The sequence below is a fragment of the Chenopodium album genome, chromosome 10 (genome assembly GCF_948465745.1).
Source record: "Chenopodium album chromosome 10, dcCheAlbu1.1, whole genome shotgun sequence".
Lineage (NCBI taxonomy): Eukaryota > Viridiplantae > Streptophyta > Magnoliopsida > Caryophyllales > Amaranthaceae > Chenopodium > Chenopodium album.
The window spans coordinates 50,361,234-50,383,713 of NC_137843.1; the positions used below are offsets into that span (position 1 = coordinate 50,361,234).

Sequence of the window (22,480 nt, forward strand, 5' to 3'; positions counted from 1 at the left end):
TCGAGAGTATATTGTCCCCACTAAGTGTCTATGATATGTATGCGGACCACGTTGGCTCATTTAATTTAGGTGGACGAAAAGTTCAATGTTGGTGGTCGACCGTCATGATATGGGTGGTGCGACTAGCCAAGTAGTTGTGGTGGAGCTGGTGCTCAAGGTGGAGATGTGGTGGTGTGTGTGGTGAATTGGTGATGCCTTGAATGTTCAAGACTTGTAGATGGATAGTGGTGTGAGATCAAGTTATGGCAATTATGTCATTGTAAGTAACGCTGGAGGCATTATCGTCGATTAATATTGCAGTACGAGTAACTTCATGAGCCAATCTAATTTAAAAAAAAAAAAATTAAATTGAAAACAAACTAGTTTTGAATTAAAAAAAAAATTGAAAAATTATCCTAGCCATGTCAAGTTCACGACCACCACCTTGAAGTTTGGAGAATAGAATGCTTCTAACTTTATGGGTTATAAATTCGGAGGCATGGGTAACTTTTAAGGCTTGAAGATCTAGCGGTGGTGGTTTTCGGTGAGAGTCGTGGTGGTGTATGTAGGCGGTTTTCATTGAGAGTGGTTGGGGTATTGGTTGCTCTCGGTGTAAGTGTTGATGGTTTTGATGAAAGTGGTTGAGGTTTTGCTGGCATTCGGTAGGGGTGGTGATGGTTTTGCTGGTTTTTTAAGGGAGTAGTGAGTAAGTTGGTGGTTCGTCAATGGTGTTGGTGGGGTTTTTGGTGGTTTCGTAGGGAGTTTATAGGGTTTTGGCCTTTGCGTGATTTCAATGGCACTGGAACGGTGGGGAACATGGTGGTTTCGGTGGCACAAATGGTGCTGATGGAAGTGGGTTGGATATATATGTAGGGAGGTCGAGCTTTGAAAATTGGGAAAGTAAGAAGTTAAGGAGAAAAAAACATAAAGTTAATAAAATTAATGTGGGTAATTGTAGATACCTAAAAATGTCTCCCCAAAATTAAACCCGATGATGAGCAACTTTTCACCGCAGTATTTAGTCGGGTTGAGTATTTAATCTTTGGAGTGCTTAAAATCCTCACTTGATCCAATACATTTTCACAAATTTATCACCCCAAGTCAACATGAGCGCACTAGTAGATATTGTACTCTCTGGACCTAACCCACATGGATTTGCTTTGGTGCAGGACAAGAAGTCCTACCTGTCAACCACCAAGGATAGCTTCGTTGTCCTTAACTTTCGATGTGGGAGCGCCATAAGTACCTTATAAACAAATCTAGAGATTTATTTTAATGTTTTTCTAAACTTCATTTCTAGCCCAAACCACTATCAATCCATTTCCTTGAGCCCAATTGATAAAATCACAAAATCCTAAACTTAAAATCAGTCCGCAATGATAGAAACGGCATATAATTATCGAGTGTTTTGTCAAAATAAGAAATGTTTTAAGTAAAAAAGTATTTTTCAAAGCTGGTAGGAACGTGCCACAGCACGTGTACCATGTCTGTGGCACGATACAAGGTACCGCACCACGAGACAAGTGTTGTGACACGGAACCAATATTCTCCCAAATCCTTTTCTTAATGTGTTTTCTTCTTTTGAAATGATAAAATTTAGTACCGCGTCACGGTACGCTGAGTACCGTGACACAGTACTTGTGCCATGTCACGGCACCTTTTCTCTTCAGCGTCGCCTCATTCTAGGGTTCCGGACTGCATCCCTCACATTTGTTCAATAAATACGAAGCTCATTTCATGAGTTTTGGGGGGCAACAACCAGAATTCTCTCTTCTTCCCCACAATCATTATACTTTCATCATACTTCCCTTAAGCACTTCAAAGAGTCTGTAATTTACCCGAAATTCAATACTTAATTCTAGGCATGAAAGATAGAATTGTTTAAGGGTTTGGACCAAATCAACTCTACTTTCATTTAATTTAATTTAAATTAAGTTACTAACGTGTTTATTATTTTATAGTCGTAAACAAAAGCAATCAAGGTGAGAATCATGCTTTTCTTTATTCCTATTATGGTTCTAACAATTTTTATTAGTTCTTCATGTATTAAGTGTTGTGTATAATAGTTAAATTGCTTCCAATATTATTGTTTGTATTATTGATCACCTTTTGCATGTTTAAAGGGAATATGTAATTGAAAGTCACGCTTAACAAGATAATTTAGACGACCGGTTTAAGTTCCTTTTTAATCTTGTTGTTTAATCAAGTGATCACTAATATTTAAAATAATGTATGGTTTAATATTCAACTGATAGCTTGATCTTGTTTGGAGCAAATTGAATCTTTGTTTGTATGTCTTTTTGAAATCACATGAAATACTTTTCACTATAAGAATCGAGTAGAGGTCAATAAGGTTGAAGTTGACTTCTATGACTCACTTCGTACCATCATCCTCGATCCTCCTTCCTTTCGTGGTTCCAGACCATATGGAATCAGTAATCTTTGGATTATGAAAGGGGGTGTAACATTTACGGGTCAATCATTGTTGCCTTTCGCTGTCTGTAATCGTGAATGCCATAAATGATCTGTGAACGTTTACAAGTTCCTTAAAAACTTGTTGGCGGCTCCCTACTTTGTTTGTCCTTTATCGTATAATGTCAAATTCCACTTCCTATGATTGCCAAGCACATTCACACATGCTACAAAATGACGCCTACAGTAATTAAATAAATTCAAGATTTAATTGAGTAATAAAATAATAGTATTAGATTGGTTAAGTAAGGGTATATATGGTTAATACCATATATGTAGGAATTGAATAAAAAAATTCTAAGTCCCTAAATAAGGGTATATATGGTTAATTACCATATATATAGTAGGAATTGAATTAAAAAATCCAAAGTCCCCAAACTTTGGTCCAATAACCAGCATTAGTCTCTAAAATTTGGCCATGTCAATAATATAATATATAATGAGGTCCCCAAACTTTGCTGAGTTATTGCACTAGCCACCACAAATAATTACTCATTGGTGGTTGCGAGACCAAAATCAAACTTTTGAAAGTTGAGAGACAAAGTCAATTTTTTTCCAAAGTTTAGGAACCGTATTTGATCTTTACTCGTAATTTCATTATGACAAATAGCATTTCAGATCATAGATAGTATTTTGTCAAGTACTTCGTTTATAATGCTAAATTTGCGAGTAAAGACCGAATACAGTTCCTAAACTATCGTATTTCTGCACTTTTGATCCCTTAACTATTAGGTGTGCACTTTTAGTCACTCAACCACCCAAATTGGTGTTTCTAACCAAGGAACTAAGCTTAGTCAACAATAGTTTAGGGACCTTAATTTAATATGTATTATTTTATATTCCTAAAAATAGTTTAGTGACTTTGTTAGAATTAATTAATTAAGTTAAGGGGATAGTATAGGGTGAATTAGAAATTAATAATTGCTTTATTATTTTTACTTTTTATAAAGAGAGATATTATAACATCTTTTCTGACACTACTAGGAAACAGATGATTTCCAATGGAAAAAATACGTCGATAATTCTAAGTTTTTCATTCCATCGAAAATTGGTTGTCGGAAAAGTATTCAGTGGAAAAATGACATTTTTCACGGATAAAATTTCTTCCAGCATATAATTCCGTCTGATCAATGCTACTAAATTTATTTTATAAATTAAATTTTGATAAATTAATATGGTGATAGCTTTTTTTTTCAATGTTGTTTATTTGAGCATATCTTATAAAAATCATCTTTCTAATACACTACAAGAATGAAACTCATTTCTGACTGATTTATTCTGTTTTAAATACCGAAAAATATGTCAAAAAACATTTTCGATGGAATTCTATCGAAAAATGTGTGTCGAAAAGTTAATTATCCAAAAAATGGCATTTTCTGATGGAATTCCGTCGAAAATGAGTTTCCGATGAAATTTCTGTCAGAATAAAATCCATTAGATAAAATTTCTTCGGACGAAAATTTCGTCAAAAAATGCTAGAAAAAACGTGCACAAAAGTAAAGCATTGAGGTTTTAAAGTGTTGTAGTGGAAGGTTGGGAAAAAAACTGTTAAATTATTATAAAGATTTGCTTGTTATTTGGTTCTAATGTTATAAAGAGGTAAGTTTAATTTTCAATCACTTTATTTGTCAATTCACCCTACCCCTTTATTTAATTCCTTCACCCTATAATATCCCCTTTATTTAATTAATTCTGACAAAGTCCTAAACTATTTTTATGAAAGAAAATGAAAATAAAAAAAATAAATAAATAAATTACACATATTAATATAATTGTTACGTTGCAAGTGTGAGTTGTTGTCCCACATGGAAAAATTAAATAAAAGAACCACTAGTTTATAATCTAAGTGAGCTACTCCTTTTATTGTCATATGGTTTTGAAATGGAACCTCACTTGGGATGATGTGTGGGCTTCTCTCTCCTCCTTGTCTCTCCCCCGATTCCTAACTCTGGTATCAGAGCTGATGGTTCGGCTACGCCTCTCGCACCCGTTTCTTAGACGTTGTTGTGTTGGGTTGTGAGACCAAGACCTGTTTATTGGCGATCTCCTTAGAGGTTCTTGTCTACACCCAGTTTCCTCCATACAAGCTTCTCACTGGGAGTGCTCTAAGGGTTGAGGGAGAGATTGTTAAGTTGCAAGTGTAAGTGATTGTCCCACATGGAAAAATTAAATAAAAGAACCGCTAGTTTATAACCTAAGTGAGCTACTCCTTTTATTGTCATATATTTTTAGAATGGAACCTCACTTGGGCTTATGTGTATGCTTTTCTCTCCTCCTTGTCTCTCCCCCGATTCTTTGTATTATTTTCTCGTTCTTTCTCCATTATAGTGAAAAAACTCTCAATTCCCCCACCCGTGGATGTAGGTATAATTTGTTCTTAACTATTGCTAACTAGGCTTAGTTCCTAAACTATTTGGGCAGAAACACCGCTTTGGGTAGTTAAGGGACTAAATGTGCACACCAAAAATGTTCAAATACGATACTTTAAGGACCGTATTCCTTAATTTACTAACTACAAATGAAAACATAAAAAGTCATAAAATATGCCAAAAACATATTTTTAAAAAATTTTGACACATGGACAATGGATACAAATACAATACAACTATACAAGTCATCTATCTAATCTAGTCTAGAAATTACAACACGTAACGCAACTATCCAATATCCAAATTCTATGAATTGTCTTGTTAAAAATTAAAAAAAAATTAAAAATTAAAAAATCCTATGAAGTGTACAACATTAGTATAACAAAATTAATTACAAAATTAATTGAGATGCATAAGTTATTATTAACATCAAAATTTCCAAACACCATGATCTCTTCTTCTATCACCAGAGTCCACAATCTCTCCTCCCCTGCTACTGCAGTTCGTACTTCAAAGTTTCTTCCTCAATCCGATTCCAAAAACTCTATTTTTTTAAAACCAAATCTTCCTTCACATCAACCCATGTTGACTAATAAACGAAATTTCTCTGTAAATAATGATTCTTCATCAAATTCACAAAATGGGTCTCATGTTTCTCCTTCTTTTCAGGTAATTTTTTTCTAATATTTGAAATATTGAACTGGGTTTATTTTATTTCATTTTTTTAATTCACTTATTTTTAAATTGATTCTAACGATTTGGGAAAAATCTGTCATTTTGATGTGGGGTTTTCTTGTATTTATATGATAATATTTGAGAAACTGTTGGGCATGATTTTTAAGCTTTTACAGATTGATGTAACCTATGAAGATGATTTTTTTTTTTTTTTTTTTTTTTTTTAGAGTTGAATGGAAAAATTTCTAGGATTTAATTTAAATGTTATTAGTAAAGATTGATTTCAAGATTGTCATAGAAGGTCCATCAAATTAATCTCCTCTATTCACATGCAAAAAATCAAGATGATGGTATGTTCTTTAAAAATCTGTAATACTTGTACAAATATATGTTATTAAAATTAAAAATACTTCTTATGTATAATCAAATATATAATCATGATGATCGGATATTCAATCAGTTCGACTGGATTGATTAAATATATAAATGCCACTTGATTTGTGACTGTTGTGATTTGTGAGTTTTGTAAATCAAAGATATCAACCAGTAATTTCTCTTGTTAGTGGGGGGTTTTAGCTACTACTGTTAGTATTTTATAGTGTTGATGATTTTTATTAATCTTCATTTTTTTTCCTATGATTAATGAAATTTACAAACAAGATATAGATTAATAGTCGCTGAATAACACTTAAAATCATCTTAGTAGTCCTGATATTAATTTTTGCTTGGAAATATAACTTTGGTATATTGGGTGTTTGTATGTGTAAAGGGATCAGAATCATTTTTCAGAAATGTGCTGCAAAGTATGGAGACTGTCTATTTGAACAGGAATCCAACGGCAAAACGGGTCTTGGAGCTTGTTCATTCAGCTGGAAATGATCGGATTTGTTATGATCATTTTGCTTTTCGTACTTTTGGGGTATGCCATTTTCACCTCTTCAATTGTAGCAATAGGGAAAGGCTTGTTAATCTCAGAGATTAACCTGGGCTCCCTCTTATTCTTCATACTTGTAATTTATATGTTATAAAACTACTTAGTAACATGTAACATTGCATATTGGGTTGATAACATATGACTAGCAAAATGAGAATCCAAATTTGTGCAAGGACCTCATTTTGATACCAATCTTGCAGGTGGATGGTCATGGTATCGATTCAATGGCTAAGGTCTTTCTTGATTTTGGGTACATCCAAAAGGATGAGCTGAGATTTCCTGGAAAGAAGTTGAAAGCTTATTGGTTCTCCCCTGCCACAGTTTCCTATGAGGGAGGCAGTGGTGTCAATGGACCTTTGCCTAGGGTGTTTATTTCCGAACTTCTTGTAGACCAGATGAGTTCTGAAGCTCAGGTACACTCTCCATTTGGTGTGTGTCTAGCACAATTTCAAGCTAAACTATAGCTTTGCTTGATGTGGGATAACTGTGAATTCTCACCATGGAAATTTAGCTCCGAAGTGTTATAAGCTATTAACAGAATGTGGTCAATACACTGATTTTTCTTTATCCGTGTTTTGGACACAATTGTAAGTGTGAGGCTCTTATTTAAAATGAAGAACATAATCTGTATGGTATATGAAAGAGTTTGTTTCTGTATAGAAGATAGAGTAGAAGTATCACAAGTATACCTTGTCCAGCAGTTATATATTTCCCTTAGCAGAAGATATCCTTGTTGAGACTTTTATTTTAACGTTTGCTATTTGCAATTACAGGAAATAATCAGAAAGTATACTGGGATTTCAGGAAGTGGAAGTAAATATGCAGCTCTTGCCAGTGCACACGGGTCATTGACCTGGGACAAACCCTTGCATTCCGAATTTCAACAATTAGCTAGGTAAAATGTCTTCTGACTTTCTGAGTCCATCTTCTTGATTGGAACTGAATTGATCTACAAGTGGAGTTTATCCTAAGACCATCCCTGCGTATCACTGCTGAGTGTCAAGTTTCCAACTGCTATATAACCCTTTTAGAAAATCCATATTGTCTTCAAGTAGTATGTGTCTGGAAGCACATTCTGTGACTTGTATTCTCTCTGAAATTCATGTGCTGTAATTTTAAAATTGCAGAGAAAGCGAATATGCTGCATGGACACTAGTTAATGGATATGCCTTGAATCATGTCACTATTTCCACTCACCAACTGAAGTCAAATTTGAATAACATCAATCGCTTGAATCAGTTCATTGAAGAGAATGGATTCAAGCTGAATTCTGAAGGAGGGACTTTAAAAGGTTTTTTTTTTTTTTCTTAATTTACTCAAAACTCCGGTACATTCACATGTTATACGAATTTTTATTTATACATCTCAAATCAGGTCCCTGCTTTACAAACCCCTTCCCCCCCCCCCCCCCCCATCTCCCCGTGTTAATAAAGAATGAGAATAAAATGCATTGTTTGGTTTGGAGCTTGTGATTGCATAGTATCAGCAATCTATTTGGTTTATCATAATTTATGTTAAGATTGTTGGTCATTTGGTCGAAATCTAACTTAGTAGAGCACTGGAGAAATTTTGAAGTGTCATTTATGTTCCTTTGTGCGTACTAGATATATTATAGCCTCAAATCGCAGCATATGCTGTACTCAAAGAGGCAGTATAAGTTAAAGGCTATCTCTATCAGAGAGGACATTCTCCATTTGTTGAATTTTGCAACTTTGTCCTGCAAAAGGTTGATTTCAGGTACTACACACAACACAGGGAGCTGATATTATTATACACCTATGTTCATGAATAGTGGGACATTCAAAGGAAGACAATCTAAGTTGAAGATGTAAACCTTTATGAAGCAAATATACAGTATTTAAGATGGTGTTCCCTAAATATGACCCCAACTCAAAATGTAGCTTATGTTTTATTAAGGGATTGATGTAGCAACAGTAACAAGGTGATGAACTTTGTCACTTTAGTGATGGGAGGGGATGGTGTCACTCTGACTGTTAGCAGTGTCCATTTTTCGTGTTTTAGTTAAGGTTAATTTTTTTTTTTTTTGAAAGCTGGTTTAGTTAAGGTTAATTGCAAAGATTCTTTTATGAATTTATTATATTTGATCACTACTTCAACAATGCAAATCTGAGAAATATCATTGTTCCTGCACCAGTTAGTCCTGATGGTTTCCTGCTGCAAAGTTCAACAGTAGCTGATTCAGTACCTTTCGAATTCTCCGATGGTACGAAAGAATCAGTTCCTTGTTCATACATAGAGTTTGCTGAAAGGCTTGTGCTTCCTCAGTACAAAAATTTACCTGATGAAGAGGTATTGACAGCCCCTCTTTTATGTTTCAAAACATATGGAGTTTATCCACTAATATAGTGTATATTCATAGTGATGCAGGATTGAATAGCTTTGCCTAACTTTTGAATGAATTATTGTAGGTCAAGGAGTTCCATCGACGTGATGGGTTTGAAGTTGGTAATGCTGATAAGATATTTGAGAGCACATCCGTGGAGCAACTGACTCGAAAGGCTGTTTAGAAATGTGACTTTGATAACATATACTTTCATACTTTGTATGTACATAGGGCCGATAGGGGGGGTGATATTTGAATAATGTCATGATATAAGGCATTTCTAATCCAATTACTAAAACCAAATAAGAGCTCTTTTGAACATTTTGAAACTTTCAATACTATCACGGGCGTTGAAAGCTCCAAACTCAGAATGGCAGTTATTACAAGACAGCAAATATATTAAGGAGCTTTACCATGAGTACTTTTGTGACTAATAATTATGATAAAGTATAGTTATGTACTTGTGTTGAGACTTATTAGAAATCTAAAATTGTCTCCATATATATTTTCACAATATCGAATTTTCATAATATTTACTTATTGGTAAATAAAATAAACGTATCAACTTAAAAAGAATGGAGAAAGTATAAAAAATCTACATTTTAAACTATGACCAATTGAGGTAAACCATAAGTATTGTCAAAATGCAAAGTATTAATTACTAATCAATCAAACTCAAATGCTAATTACTGATTTTATTGATATTTAATTATTAAATAATGATTAATAGCTACTACCTTCGTCCCTCTATGTTTGGTATTTTTATGCGATATATTAGGAAAATGAAGATAGTGAAAACTGTAAAGCAATTCAAATCTGGTATGTAGAACATCAGTAGAAATGAAAAAGATGGTGTTACCAAGGAGGGTGAACGAAGAGAAGAAAAAGGAAAGGACTGATAAGAAGTTGCTTGTCATTTTTTTTTTTTTTTTTGAGGCAAAGAAGTTGCTTGTCATATAAAGCCAAAGCGTTTCATTTAAATTAAAACTACACAACCTCAAAAAGTTATTTCTGCTTTTCTGTTGTAGTTTCAAAAAAACGGAAGTTTTTTTCACCGCAGTAGCTTGGAAACCATCAAAACCACAATATTCCCGAACAGACCCTAAATTAAACATTTCATCATATTAGAAACAAAGCACATCTATATTTCAGCAATGATAATAGTAAGCAAACTGGTTTAAAACCCCGGATCAACCCACAGAACAGGATTCTGAGGCTCTGAGCCCACAACACAAGTTTGACCTAATTCATTGATTCATTGTTTCTACATCAAAGCATGATCTATACAGCAATTTCAGGGATCTTTGAAGATGGAAAAGCATATAACAAAATGGAGATAATCGAGGCAACAATTGGAGAAACTTCATTTTTCATATTTTCAAGCTTGACTAACGTAACATTATGAGGTTTGACATGAAATTTCTGGCCCACAAAGCTTCACCTCTTCTTACATTTAACTCCTTTACAGAGCCTGACTGAAAGATATTAGTTTGCACAATTCATACATTGTCTTCTGTAGCCTCTTTTTCTGTTCTTTTTTTTTTTTTTTTTTTTTTTTTTTTGGTGATTTTTTTCCTCCCTATCCTGTTTCATCTTTGATCAAGGAGCAAAGAACCTTGATATCAGGATCACATACTTAATTAGCTGATGACTTCATGAAAACGATCAGAAGCTGGGGAGAAAAGAATGATGAACTGCTTGCAGAGCAAGAAGAGGACCGACTGAACTGAGGTTAGGATTTCCCACTTGGTTTAGGTGATGGATGGTATTGATGATGATGATATGGTGAAGCGTGTGAACCATGTGGGATTGAGAGGCTCCTTAGACCTGGTTGCTGCCCATTCCTTTGGTGGGGACCTATAGGTTGACCATTACGAGCATTTGGGCTGGCCCTGACTCGATCTGCTTGCATGGTTTGGAAATAGTAGGACGAACTAGCCATATCTTTCAGGTTAGGTAAAGGCTTCAGGGCATCTACAACTTCACTCATTAAAGGGCGGACTTTTGGATCCCGGCTAAGGCAATGAGCAGCCAACTGCACAGCCTTTTGAGCACCTTTAATGGAAAAGTGACCTTCAAGCCGAGGGTCTATCAGACGATAAAATCTTCTTCGGTCTCCAAGATGTGGCCTTGCCCATTCAACAAGGTTATGCTCCCCATTGGGTCGGTTTTTGTCCATAGATCTCCTGCCAGTAATCATTTCCAGCAGCACTACTCCAAAGCTGTAAACATCGCTTCTTGAAGTCAGATGGCCTAGGACAGGAATAATAAAAATTAGATTAGGACACAGCAGAACATGCTCAATATTGAATCCAATGCCATCAACTACTTCAAGAATAATCTTCTGTTGACTAATTAAATTCCAATTGCTGTACAATCATCCGCACATTCATGTCAAACAGCATACGGCAACTTGAATAAGAAAAAACCTCTTGATGAAAAAGTGCAGCTAAGAGTAGTAGAAATAACTAAGGGAAAAGGAGAGGGGGCATTAGCCATATATCTGAAAAGAAAATGGTGCATACAGTTTTCCCTCTTGGAAGACTAGGAAGGTGAGGAAAACCACCAGGGAAATAAACAATTCCTCCCCTCTCCCCGGGCAAGAGAATAAAGTAACAAATGGAAGGCCAAAAAAGAAGAGTATAATAATACAAACCAATATCCCAAATTCTAATAAAAGCACAAGCTGATGTAAACTGAATATCCTACTACATGAGACTATTAACTTTTATCAATTATGAAAAATGATGATGTTCCACTCACAGCAGCAGAAGTGCCATGGAAAATTCATATGAAACTAGAAGCACCATATTAAAAAAAAAAAAAATGTGCGGGTTTAGGAAAAACGGAAACCCTAAAAGAATTGGAAAGAAGATGGTTGACTGATGACCTAAAATTACTGGGGGGGGAAGGATATTCAAGCTTTCGAGAGGCTTGGTTCTCTCTTAACTACCAATTTAAAAGCCAACGAAAACAGATATCGATATTCAACATCCTTTCTCTCTCCCTAATCCTCTTCTTGAATTCTTTTCACAAACTAGCTATCTTTTCCTTAAAGCCACTATTAACTGACTTCATGCTACTTCCTAATGTGCCCCTCCTTAGATAAAGCTTAGCATTTACAGCAGATGAGAGCAAGAAGGTTTGAAAGAGATGCAAATCCAACATGAACCAGTGCAACAATAAATATTTCATAATTAGACAATACAAAAATAGCATAATGCCATAAGAATCTTCATGGATGACAAAGTAACACCCAGCATTCAAATATTTACCTGTCATCACATACTCAGGGGCTGCATAACCATATGTCCCCATCACGCGGGTAGACACATGAGTTTTACCTTCCTCAGGACCATCTTTTGCAAGTCCAAAATCCGACAGCTTTGCATTGTATTCCTGATGCAGTAAGTTGGTAGTAGTTAGAGAAACATAGAAGCTTCCATGTAATAAATGCAAAACTGTTGAGTGTGATAACGTACCGCATCTAATAAAATATTTGAGGTCTTGAAATCACGATAAATCACAGGCTTTTCAGCTTCTTCATGGAGAAAGGCAAGACCCTTAGCTGCACCAAGAGCAATTTTCATCCTAATGGACCATGGGAGAGGTAAAGATCCTGAAAAAATATCACAAAGTCAGCAACATTGAAAAGGAGTGACACTGTGGAGAGAAGACAGGCTCCACAAAGAGAGGTGAGAACAAGCAACGTGAATTTAAAGAAACAGTTTATTATGTTACGAAGGTCAACTATAGTTACAGGAATTAGAATAATATTTTACTCTGCAAATCAAAACTTGTATTCTAGGTTAATACAATTGACCATCAGTAAAATATTTTAAAACTCGATCTAAAACATAGTTTAAACTTCTAAAGATAAGACTCAAACTGCAATGGCATCATACAAACTAAGATTATAAATGAGGAAAATGATGCAATCTATGATAACTCCTTTTTATTACACTCCTCAAGTGTATTGAACGTATAAATAGTAACTGAAGAAGACATAAAAGGCCAATACTGTAAATGGCATTTCAACATGAGAATTATCCTCTTAGTCTTGCATAAATACCATGAGAATTATCCTTTGCATAATAAATAACATGGCCGTATCATTAATCATTGGCATTACATCATCCATATCAACACATGACCCTATTGCCTGTAAAAATATTTGCAATTTCCTTATGTCTCTAATAATGTCTTACTCCATTCCAGCCCAAGCCATTCTTCAAATTTAAAATTGGCACCACTTTCACCAACATCTCTAATTTTTTAATTTTTTTTCTTTTATTCTCTTGGTTTTAGGCATCATAACTTTGATAAAGCCTATAGGAACTTCTAAATAAGTTACTTTTAACAAATCTCAGCTAAGGAACTTCAGCTTCAAATTTCAACAACATAAATGATTACATGAATCACGTGTAAATTGAATCACACCAATAACTACATTTCTCAAGGAGATGAGAGGAAGCACATCCATTATCATTGTGATAGATGATCATCAATATCCTAAAACCTTTTAGAGGTAAATGACACCTAATTAGAAACCTTTATAGCCTAAGGAAATCATAGAAAAAAAAAAAAAAAAAATTATTTGTTGTACTCAGATAGATAATTTCTTGACACCGCAGAAAGACAGTGCTGTACATGCTTCAATGTACCAAGTATAGTTACAAGTATAGGAAATTTCAAAATACAATGAAGAAAACTGGAAGCCTGGAACAAAAGAACAAAGAGGGATCCAGCCACAATATTAACAAAAAACTGAATGAATTGCAACTGTAAGGTGCACTTGCAGCTATCAGATAGCCTTGGAATAAATTTAGCCAAATAGCAACACAAAGACCAACTCTTACTGAGGAATCTGACTCTGCACATTGCCAATTAGAAAGATATGTTCGAGTCAAGATTTCTCAAAGAATTGTGAGCATTTCATGTGCTTCTTCCATATTCAGGTCAATGGTATAGGTGCCTTGTGTTCATGACTCCTATCAAGGAAATGATTTTTGTCAAATTGAATTCCAGATGAGTTTCTTTCCCAATATATTTTATGCTGATTAGTAAGATTAACAATAGAGGCACCAAAGTGATGTCAAATAACAATAACATCAACATGAAGGGCAAGGCTTTGTGAGATCATCAAAGCAGATAACTTGAAATCAAAACCACACGGGATGAATCGAGTTTTGGCAACAGCAGATTACACCAGTACCGCCTAGAAGTGCTAAACAGAAGCTATTACTAGTATGCCTTCATAAATAAACAGAAGCTGAACTAAGTCAACTAACCTAACATAATCTTCCCAATATAGATAGAACACCACACACTACTATCTTCACTTGCTTTAGAGTACTAGTTCAAAAGGCCACATAAGATTCATTACCTAAAATAATTCTCCAACAAATGATACTCCAATATGTAGGATAACAGGAGATACCAATATAATGATTACAGATCTACACAACTCCCAAGAACAACAGATGCTATATACCCATCCACACATTTATCTCCCTCACTTTAGAGTACAAAAGTTAAAAACCGCATAAGATGTTTTTTCCTAAAATTTTATCCAACAAAAGATATTTCAATATTGGAAAACAGAAATTACTTCGCACTAAATAAGACGATGATAACCCAAAATTCCGACTAAAACTAATTCCATTCCTACGACCTTAATTAATGATCTAGTTAGATCATTGTAGTTCAAGGAAAACCAGAATACATCAGCAAGTAGACTGTTCTAGTGATGTTCCCCACTGAATGATTTCCTATATTCCAAACATATCCTTCTGTCTTATTTACATCCCATAATAATGCCCAATGATCCATAGAAGAAACCCAAAATGACCTTAAGACTTCCTGAAAGTCCCATAATGACTTCATTAATGTACAATATTGAAAATTATGACAACAAAGCTGAAAGAATCCCTGTTCCTAGATTTGAATATGATCGAGAAAATCAAAATGACTAATTAAACTATCCACAACTCTTCCTTGTGATTTTTGAAGAAGAAAGCACTCGTCTGGTTTCCCATAAGGAATAATAAGTATATTATTACAGGAATAAGACGGCATAACCAGCCTAGGACAGGTAGAATCCATATCTACTATAGACCCATGATCATAATTAGTGATTCCTTCCATGGAAATTCAAGATTTCCCATACAAAATCAATGTATTGAGACTGAGACTGCAAGGTTAATAATGACCCTGGCCAATGGAAAGAAAAGTGAGTTTAATTGCTTCTTATTTTGATCCCTTGTAACCATTTCAATCGTAGACAAGACATGACAGGACAATTGGACCCCCTCCCCCCCCCCCCCCCCCTCTCTCTCTTCTCTCCATACCCAAAAAAGAAAGATTTTAGATATCTAAAGCTTGAACCACGCGAATAACAATCAATAAAAGTTATTGCATGCCACAGCTTAGAATGATTAAAAAAATGTTAAAAATAGAAAATAATGATGATCTCAATTGGAGTCAAAAGTGTAAGCCTGTAATGTCAACTGGAAGCCTTTTACTTGCTTTGTAAAGTCTCATCCAGCATAGATCATATGATAATTCGAGCACTCAAAATACAACATCCAAACAAATCAATAGGGAAGCCTTTAACCTGTCACAAAAGAAACTATTACTACTTGAGTACCTGGAAATCAATTGACCTTTCCCGACACCATAACACACTGCATGATCTATTGCATATTACCTAATCAACCAAATAATCAACGGCTCAATTCATGTAAAGGGTCCAAGAAAGACGATATGTAACATGAAAAAAAGATGCATGACTTATGCACCTTGTATTATAGATAGTCTATGAAAAACAGTAACATACTGAGAAGAGTATGCAAACTGACACCACAACTCTGATTGTGAGCCATCAGGTCTTTGACTAGCCAGACAAATCAAGTATGACCCTTGAAGCCTTGAGAGGCCACCCAGAGAATCAGTGATTAAGGCCTAAACTTAAGAAACACCAGCAATCCAAAATTCATCTATTATTGCAGAAACTAGTCTCATTCCAGATGACTCTTCCCTTGTCAACATCAACTAGAAAGAGAGAACAGAATGACAAGAATGCAGGAAATTTTATAATAGGTTGGCTCTCATTGCCAGTCCAATATAAGCAAAAATTCTTAGTTTCTTTTGTATGGAAAAAGAGGAGATGTTGTAGACAGCACCATAGTTAGACTTGAATGGGTTAGTGTCATCTACACAGGGCACTCATTATTGACATGAGGCTTATTCCAAGCAAGCTAATTATGGTTGGGTACTCATTATTTACATAGACTATAATATCTGTAGGCAATGGAGCAAGGAGGCAGACAATTCCTCCAGCCCAAGAAGTGGTGAGCCTAACTATACTATAAGATCAACAACAAAAAGAAAAATCCATAACAAGAGTATATATTAAGTTCCCCAGATCCCCACTACTATAAGAGGCCGTTTGGTATGGGGTCTTCAAGAAAGGGTAAGGGAATGAACTAGCTTGATTCCCTTGTTGTTTGTTAGGTCATTTTTTTCATTCCCTTTCTCCTCTTGTTTCCCCCATTTCCCTCTACCATGATTCCCCACTCCCTTATGGTATTTTCATTCCCTTTCCTAAGCCACCCATACAACACCACACAATAGTACCCACCAGCAACAACCACCACAACTGTCCAACTACCACTGCTAAAGTCACCATCACCACCACCCCTACCTTCATAACCACCTCTAGCACCACCACCCATAGCAAATCACCAAAACCATTTATCGAATACCACCTTCACCATCTCATGACCACCCCTATCAACCACCCAAAACCAACCACAACTTCTTCAAAACCACGCTCCACCCGCACGACACCACCCCCACCCACCCGTAAAAATCCACCACCATGAAAACCCAACCCCCTTCCACCGAAAAACAACCATTCAAAAGCCTATAATGCTAGAAAATTTATAAAAAAAAAAAAAAGGCTAAAATGAGAAATTATCTTTTATTATCTTCAATTATAGCTTTCAAAGGTTAAATTTGACTATGAAAACACTAGATCTAGATTTTCATATTCAAATTTGACCATTAAAACCTTGAATTTGAGTTTCAATGATGGTGATGAAACAATAAGAAGAGGAGAGAGAAGGGGCTGCCATGGTGGCAAGGAGAAGAGGGGCTGCCATGGTGGCAAGGAGAAGGGGGGCAGCGACAGCGTTGGGGAGGGGGCAAGAAATGGCGGCAATGGTGGGGCAACGGCTGGGAAGGGCGACATCGATGTATGAACGTGTGGTATAGTGGTGATGCAATGGTGATAGAGAGAAACTTGATCACCAAATATTACCCAAACAACAATTTACATCAAAGGATTTTCCTTTCCATTCTCTGTCTTACCCTTTCTTGATTCCATTCCGTTTACCCCATGTGAACCATACGGCCCCTAAGTAATATACTCATCATCAAATACAGGATACTTAATAACAGAAAAGTACTGAAACATGTGCACTCAGAAACTTAAAAAGAATTTATTGGCAGTCAACAAGTGAAAATAAAAATGAGACAGTTCATGCCTCTAAAAATTTTTAAATTTCACTCATCCTATGTCTATGCATCTTTCAGAGTAATAACTGTCTAATTTGCATATCAATTCAAAAATATATAGATCAAGAAGAATGTGAGAAATTGCATAAAAGTAGTTACATACTTCGAAAAAGATGATTCTCCAAGCTTCCTCGGGGCATGAATTCATAGACTAGAAGCCTTTGATCATCTTCAATACAATAGCCAATTAGTTTGACCAAATTTTGATGAATAAGATCACCCAAATAATTCACTTCAGCCTGCCAAATATAAAGGCACATACAAATATAAGGGATAATACAGCTCAAGATACATGTAAAGATATAAGGCAGAAATAATATTTTACAAAAAATAGTCAGCAAAACAAACCAGCCATTCTTTGTGACCCTGAAGTCCATCATGATTGAGTGTCTTTACTGCAACAGTAAGACCTGTACCAGGTTTCACTGGAGCAGTGCCATTTTCTTCAATCCATCCCTTAAACACACACCCAAAACCACCTTCACCAAGTAGACTTTCAGGTCTGAAGTTTCTAGTTGCTAATTTTAAGTCGTTAAATGCGAATTTACGAAGTCGGGAGGAAACTTTGAGTTCTTCTTCTAGCTTGGATGTTGAAGTGCTGCTTTCAGCATTACTTGTTGTTGTTGATGAGACAACTGCAGTAACCGGTTGATCTCTGCTTGCATCGATTGTTGATTTGCTTTCAGCTGACACACATTCAATACAAAATCTTTAATTTTTATTCTCAATGGGAAGATGAAAACTTAATTAATTAGATATTTAGATGAGGAGGGTATACAAACTGTCAGAAGACCTCAGACATCGAATACTTAGTGGTAAAATCAGTACACTGATCATGCTGTATGTCTACTAAGACTAAACCAAGGCAGAGTCCTGAAGCATAAGCCCACCCACCATTGACATCATAATCATGAAGTATTCTATCAGAAATTCAGAACTATGCCAAGAAAGAGGTCCAGAACCATGAGCCCATAATGACGCTAAAAAATACATAAAAGAACATCCTCCTAGAAATGAGCTGCCAATCTTATATCTCAGAAAATTAGAATCACTCCATCCCAGAAACAAGATATCTAGTCACAAAATGTGCCAACTGATTAAGTGAGGAAGTTTGACAGCTCTTGGTCAGTTGGTCATGCCTACTAGGAAAATCCACATAATCATAGCAGGCTCAAAGATAGAGAACAGTACTCTGGAGTCAACAAAAGTTTAGTCCAGACAATTTCAAGAAAGGATTAAAAAAAAAAGTAAAAAAAAAAAAAAAAAAAAAAGAATATACAATTAATCATTTATTATGAGGTCTCTTACTTATTCTTTCACTTCCAAGCTTCTTCACTAAAATATATGGCACTCTCTATGTTCAATAAAATAATGGGAAACCTGTGTCAAGTCAGTGGACAGAGACTAAAAGTCTAATTCCACAGCCAGGAGACTACAAATTTGCTTTCTAATGTAATTAAAATTAATTCTCTTGCATTTAAAGACCATTTGCCTATAATGCTAAGATATTAAAATCTGTATTCATGCGTTTACAAAAAAATGACAGGCACCTGCAGTGGCCTTCTACAAAAAAAATGTGGATGTGAATAATTAGAACCCTTAAGTTATAGGATAAAAATCCTAACAAGGTTAAAAGCAATAAGGACAAAATAACAACCAGCCATGTACAAGAAAGAGATTGCCAAACAAGTTCAAAGTGCTCAGTGACTATTAATTGCAGCATTACATCATATAACTTGCTATTCTGCTAATGATGGAGAGGGTAAAAAACTTCTTGGCAACGTAACGCGAACAAGAATCACATTTTTCTCTATCATGTAGAAGATGGAGGCAAGTAATGTCCAGCAGCTGGAAGAGAGAATTTGAACGATGACCAACACGAGTACTTGCTATGTTTAAGGATCTCAATCAACAATTTGAAATCAGCTGACTTTACAATTCCACGTACAGGGGTCAAGACAGGATGCATATGCACAGCGCCACAGCCTCACCACGAATTTTGCAGTTCAATGTTTCTTGGGTATTGGATAGCAAATTCTCTGACCATATGAACTAACAAGCCATAGAAATACTACACCAAGTTTCTTGGAAGACAAGACACTTCAGAAAATAAACCTCCATTCACTATTCTTCAACAAATTTTTTAATATAATAAAAGACATTGAAATAATAAATTTCCTTTTTCATGAAAAAATCAACTTCATAAGACGCATACTCACAGAGTCACAGCCTTCACAAATTCACAATACAGATGAATCCTTTACTACTTAATGAATGGGTCAAGTCCCCTACTCATTGGATCTTGAAACAAATCAGAGATTTTAATCAGTTTCTTCCTACTAATCATCAATACTACGACGACCTTCGCAGAACATGCTACTTGCATCAATGGAAGTGCACTTTATAAACAAGGTACAATACTTTTTAAACAGATGCTACACGAGCTTTAGACACACGCCTATGATGTCAATGTGAGTTCCACAAGTTGATAGCACATAACAATTTCTACAAAAACATTGCTCATGGGTATAATCCACTAATTTCATAGGCAGAATTCAACTTTCAAGACTCTTAAGACACTATACACAATATACATGAGATAAATAAAGAAATAAAACTAATCGACAGCTTACACCCATAATATACTACATTTTAAAGCTTTCATAAGCAAGGTATCAACCCAAGCTCAACCTAGAAGCAAGCAACAATTGACTGAAAATAAACTCGAAAAAGCCCAAGGAATTAATTGACTATATTTCTAGACAAGATAGCCTTTCAAGCTAATTTCAAAATTGAACAAAGCTTAATGCTTGCCCTACCACTAAAAACACATATGAACCTGCAACAAATTAATGAACAACCTAGAAACATGATAAAAACAAAGCTATAGTGACAACTTAAATTACAAAATACTTCAAAAATAGGAACAAACAAACAAACAACATAAAGTATCATATAAATAAAAAATATATTTACAAATTTGGCAAAAATTGGGAAGTTACCATAGTTAGTACTTGTTCCACTGACAGAAGAATCAACTTTGGATCTTGAAGTAATGCAGCTTCCTATGAATCTGAGCTTAATCCAACAACCAGTATCTTCACCAGAATCATCTTCATCTTTCTTCTTTTTTCCCCCTTTTGATTTTTCGACATCCCAAGTTTCCACTTTAGCTACATCACTACCAAATCCCATGTCACCCTATGAATTACAAACCCTTAAATTTTCAAATTCATCAAAATCCCTAAAACCCCTTTTCCACCCAAAAGACTCAAATTACAAAATACCCAATAATTTTAGCCCCAAATAATTCTTACCCTACTGATTTATAACTCAAAAACCCAAAATCTGATGAAATAACACAACCCCACATGAAATTTTACCAGAAAAATTGGATTGAAGAGCTGAAAAAAGAAACAGAAATGATTCAGATCAGAAGATAAGCCCTTAAAATTGAAAAAAAAAATTGTGGGGTTTTTAGAGCTATACTCTTACTCTCACTTGAAAGGACAACACCCAGAAAAATGGCTGTACAGCAAATCTCAGAAATTGTGAGAGTTCATAGGAAAAAGGGGTGACTAATTCAAACAAAACCCCAGAAATAAATAATTAAAAATAAAAAAAATGCGCAAAGAAAGAAAAAAACATACTCTGAATTATCAGTTGTTTCTCTCTCTCATTTCTCTCTCTACCAATCCTTTTCTCTCTCTTCTTTTTTAATGGTATCGAAGACTACAAAAGCAAAATCAAGTTGCCCGAAGAATACGGGCAGCCGGAGGTTAGGCTGCCCGTTAGACATCTACCCGACTACCCGTACTACTGTGTCACTGTGTTCACAACAATCACATTGAGAGGGCTTTGCATTTTCGTGATTTTATACGCAATTCCACTTTTTTTTTAATTAATGAAGCAACTAAAATATTTACTACTTAAAGATTGTGAATAATGATGGCCATAATAATATTCTTAACATATTGTGAATGTTTCGGATTTTTTATAGCCAAATCATTTGTAAAATTATGATACTCATATAATACTTTACCTTTCTAAACGTCATAATTATGACATATTTTACTAATCCTTTCGTTCCTTATTATTTGTAATATTTGACTCAAAAAAGTTCTCACAAATAGTGGGTCGATGTAGACCCTGTCAAAAGCTGACCCGACCCGAAATACTGACCCGAATCCGATTATTAACCGACTCATCTGAACCCGAAAAAATGGTGACCCGAACCTGACCTGAAACCAACCCGAGACCTGAGTTGACCCGAGTATTTGAGACTCGAATCCAACATGAACCGACCTAGAGATGACCTGACCCAAATGTAACCCGTAAATTATTGACCTGAACCGAACCCGACCTGAAACAAAATTGACCCAAACCCGTTTTAACCAGTCAAAATCCGAATTTAACCAGACCTGAATTCAACCCGATCCGAATTTAACCCGACCTGTTACTAACCCGACTTGAAATTCAACCTGACCTATTACAAACCCGACCCGAAATCAACGCGATTTGTTATTGACTCGACCCAAATTCAACCCGACTTGTTATTGACCCGACCCGAATTTTACCCGACCTATTACTTACCCGACCCAAAATTCAACCCGATAATGACCCGACATGATTATAACCCGCAAATTATTGACTTGCCGACTTGAACCCGAGAATGACCCGACTTGGAAATGACTCGACCCGATTATAACCAACAAATTATTGAGTGCTGACTTGAACCCGAGAATGACCCGACTTGGAAATGACCCGACCTGATTATAACCCGCAACCCGAGAATGACCCGACTTGGAAATGACCCTACCTGATTATAACCCGCAAATTATTGACTTGAACCGAACCCGACATGAACCCGAGAATGACCCAACTTAGAAATGACCCGACTTGATTATAACCCGCAAATTATTGACTTGAACCGAACCCGAGAATAACCCGACCTGATTATAACCCCCAAATAATTGACTTGAACCGAACCCGACTCAAACCCGAGAACGACCCTAACTCGTAAAAACCCGAATTTAACTCGACCTATTATTCACCCGACCCAAATGTAACCCAACCTTTAATTAACCCGACCCAAACCCGATAAGATGTATGACCCGACGTGACCCG

At 35.6% G+C, this 22,480-nt stretch overlaps 2 protein-coding genes across 2 annotated transcripts; one reads left to right on the top strand and one right to left on the bottom strand.

Annotated features, from left to right (window-relative positions):
* The first annotated feature begins 5,154 nt into the window (after positions 1-5,154).
* On the top strand, positions 5,155-9,191 carry LOC145562501 (2-oxoadipate dioxygenase/decarboxylase, chloroplastic-like). Its single transcript, XM_081622801.1, has 7 exons — positions 5,155-5,489; positions 6,265-6,414; positions 6,630-6,842; positions 7,203-7,324; positions 7,557-7,720; positions 8,585-8,739; positions 8,859-9,191. The coding sequence occupies exons 1-7, from the start codon at positions 5,229-5,231 to the stop codon at positions 8,955-8,957; spliced, it is 1,164 nt and encodes a 387-aa protein (XP_081478927.1). The 5' UTR covers positions 5,155-5,228; the 3' UTR covers positions 8,958-9,191.
* A 1,105-nt stretch (positions 9,192-10,296) lies between these two features.
* Positions 10,297-21,074, bottom strand: LOC145562500 (serine/threonine-protein kinase PBL34-like). Its single transcript, XM_081622800.1, has 7 exons — positions 20,843-21,074; positions 20,356-20,757; positions 17,702-18,039; positions 17,457-17,592; positions 12,256-12,392; positions 12,049-12,172; positions 10,297-11,026 (listed from the first exon to the last, which is right to left on the bottom strand). Exons 2-7 carry the CDS (start codon positions 20,546-20,548, stop codon positions 10,506-10,508), a joined length of 1,449 nt encoding a protein of 482 aa, XP_081478926.1. The 5' UTR covers positions 20,549-20,757; positions 20,843-21,074; the 3' UTR covers positions 10,297-10,505.
* Positions 21,075-22,480: the final 1,406 nt, after the last annotated feature.

Coding starts and splice junctions, on each gene's coding strand:
- LOC145562501 (XM_081622801.1), top strand. CDS start 5,229: ATGCATAAGTTATTATTAACATCAAAATTTCCAAACACCATGATCTCT. Junction 6,843..7,202: donor AGATGAGTTCTGAAGCTCAG/GTACACTCTCCA, acceptor TTGCAATTACAG/GAAATAATCAGAAAGTATAC. Junction 7,325..7,556: donor GAATTTCAACAATTAGCTAG/GTAAAATGTCTT, acceptor TTAAAATTGCAG/AGAAAGCGAATATGCTGCAT.
- LOC145562500 (XM_081622800.1), bottom strand. CDS start 20,548: ATGGGATTTGGTAGTGATGTAGCTAAAGTGGAAACTTGGGATGTCGAA. Junction 12,173..12,255: donor CAAATATTTTATTAGATGCG/GTACGTTATCAC, acceptor TTACTGCATCAG/GAATACAATGCAAAGCTGTC. Junction 11,027..12,048: donor CCCTGAGTATGTGATGACAG/GTAAATATTTGA, acceptor TTCCTGTCCTAG/GCCATCTGACTTCAAGAAGC.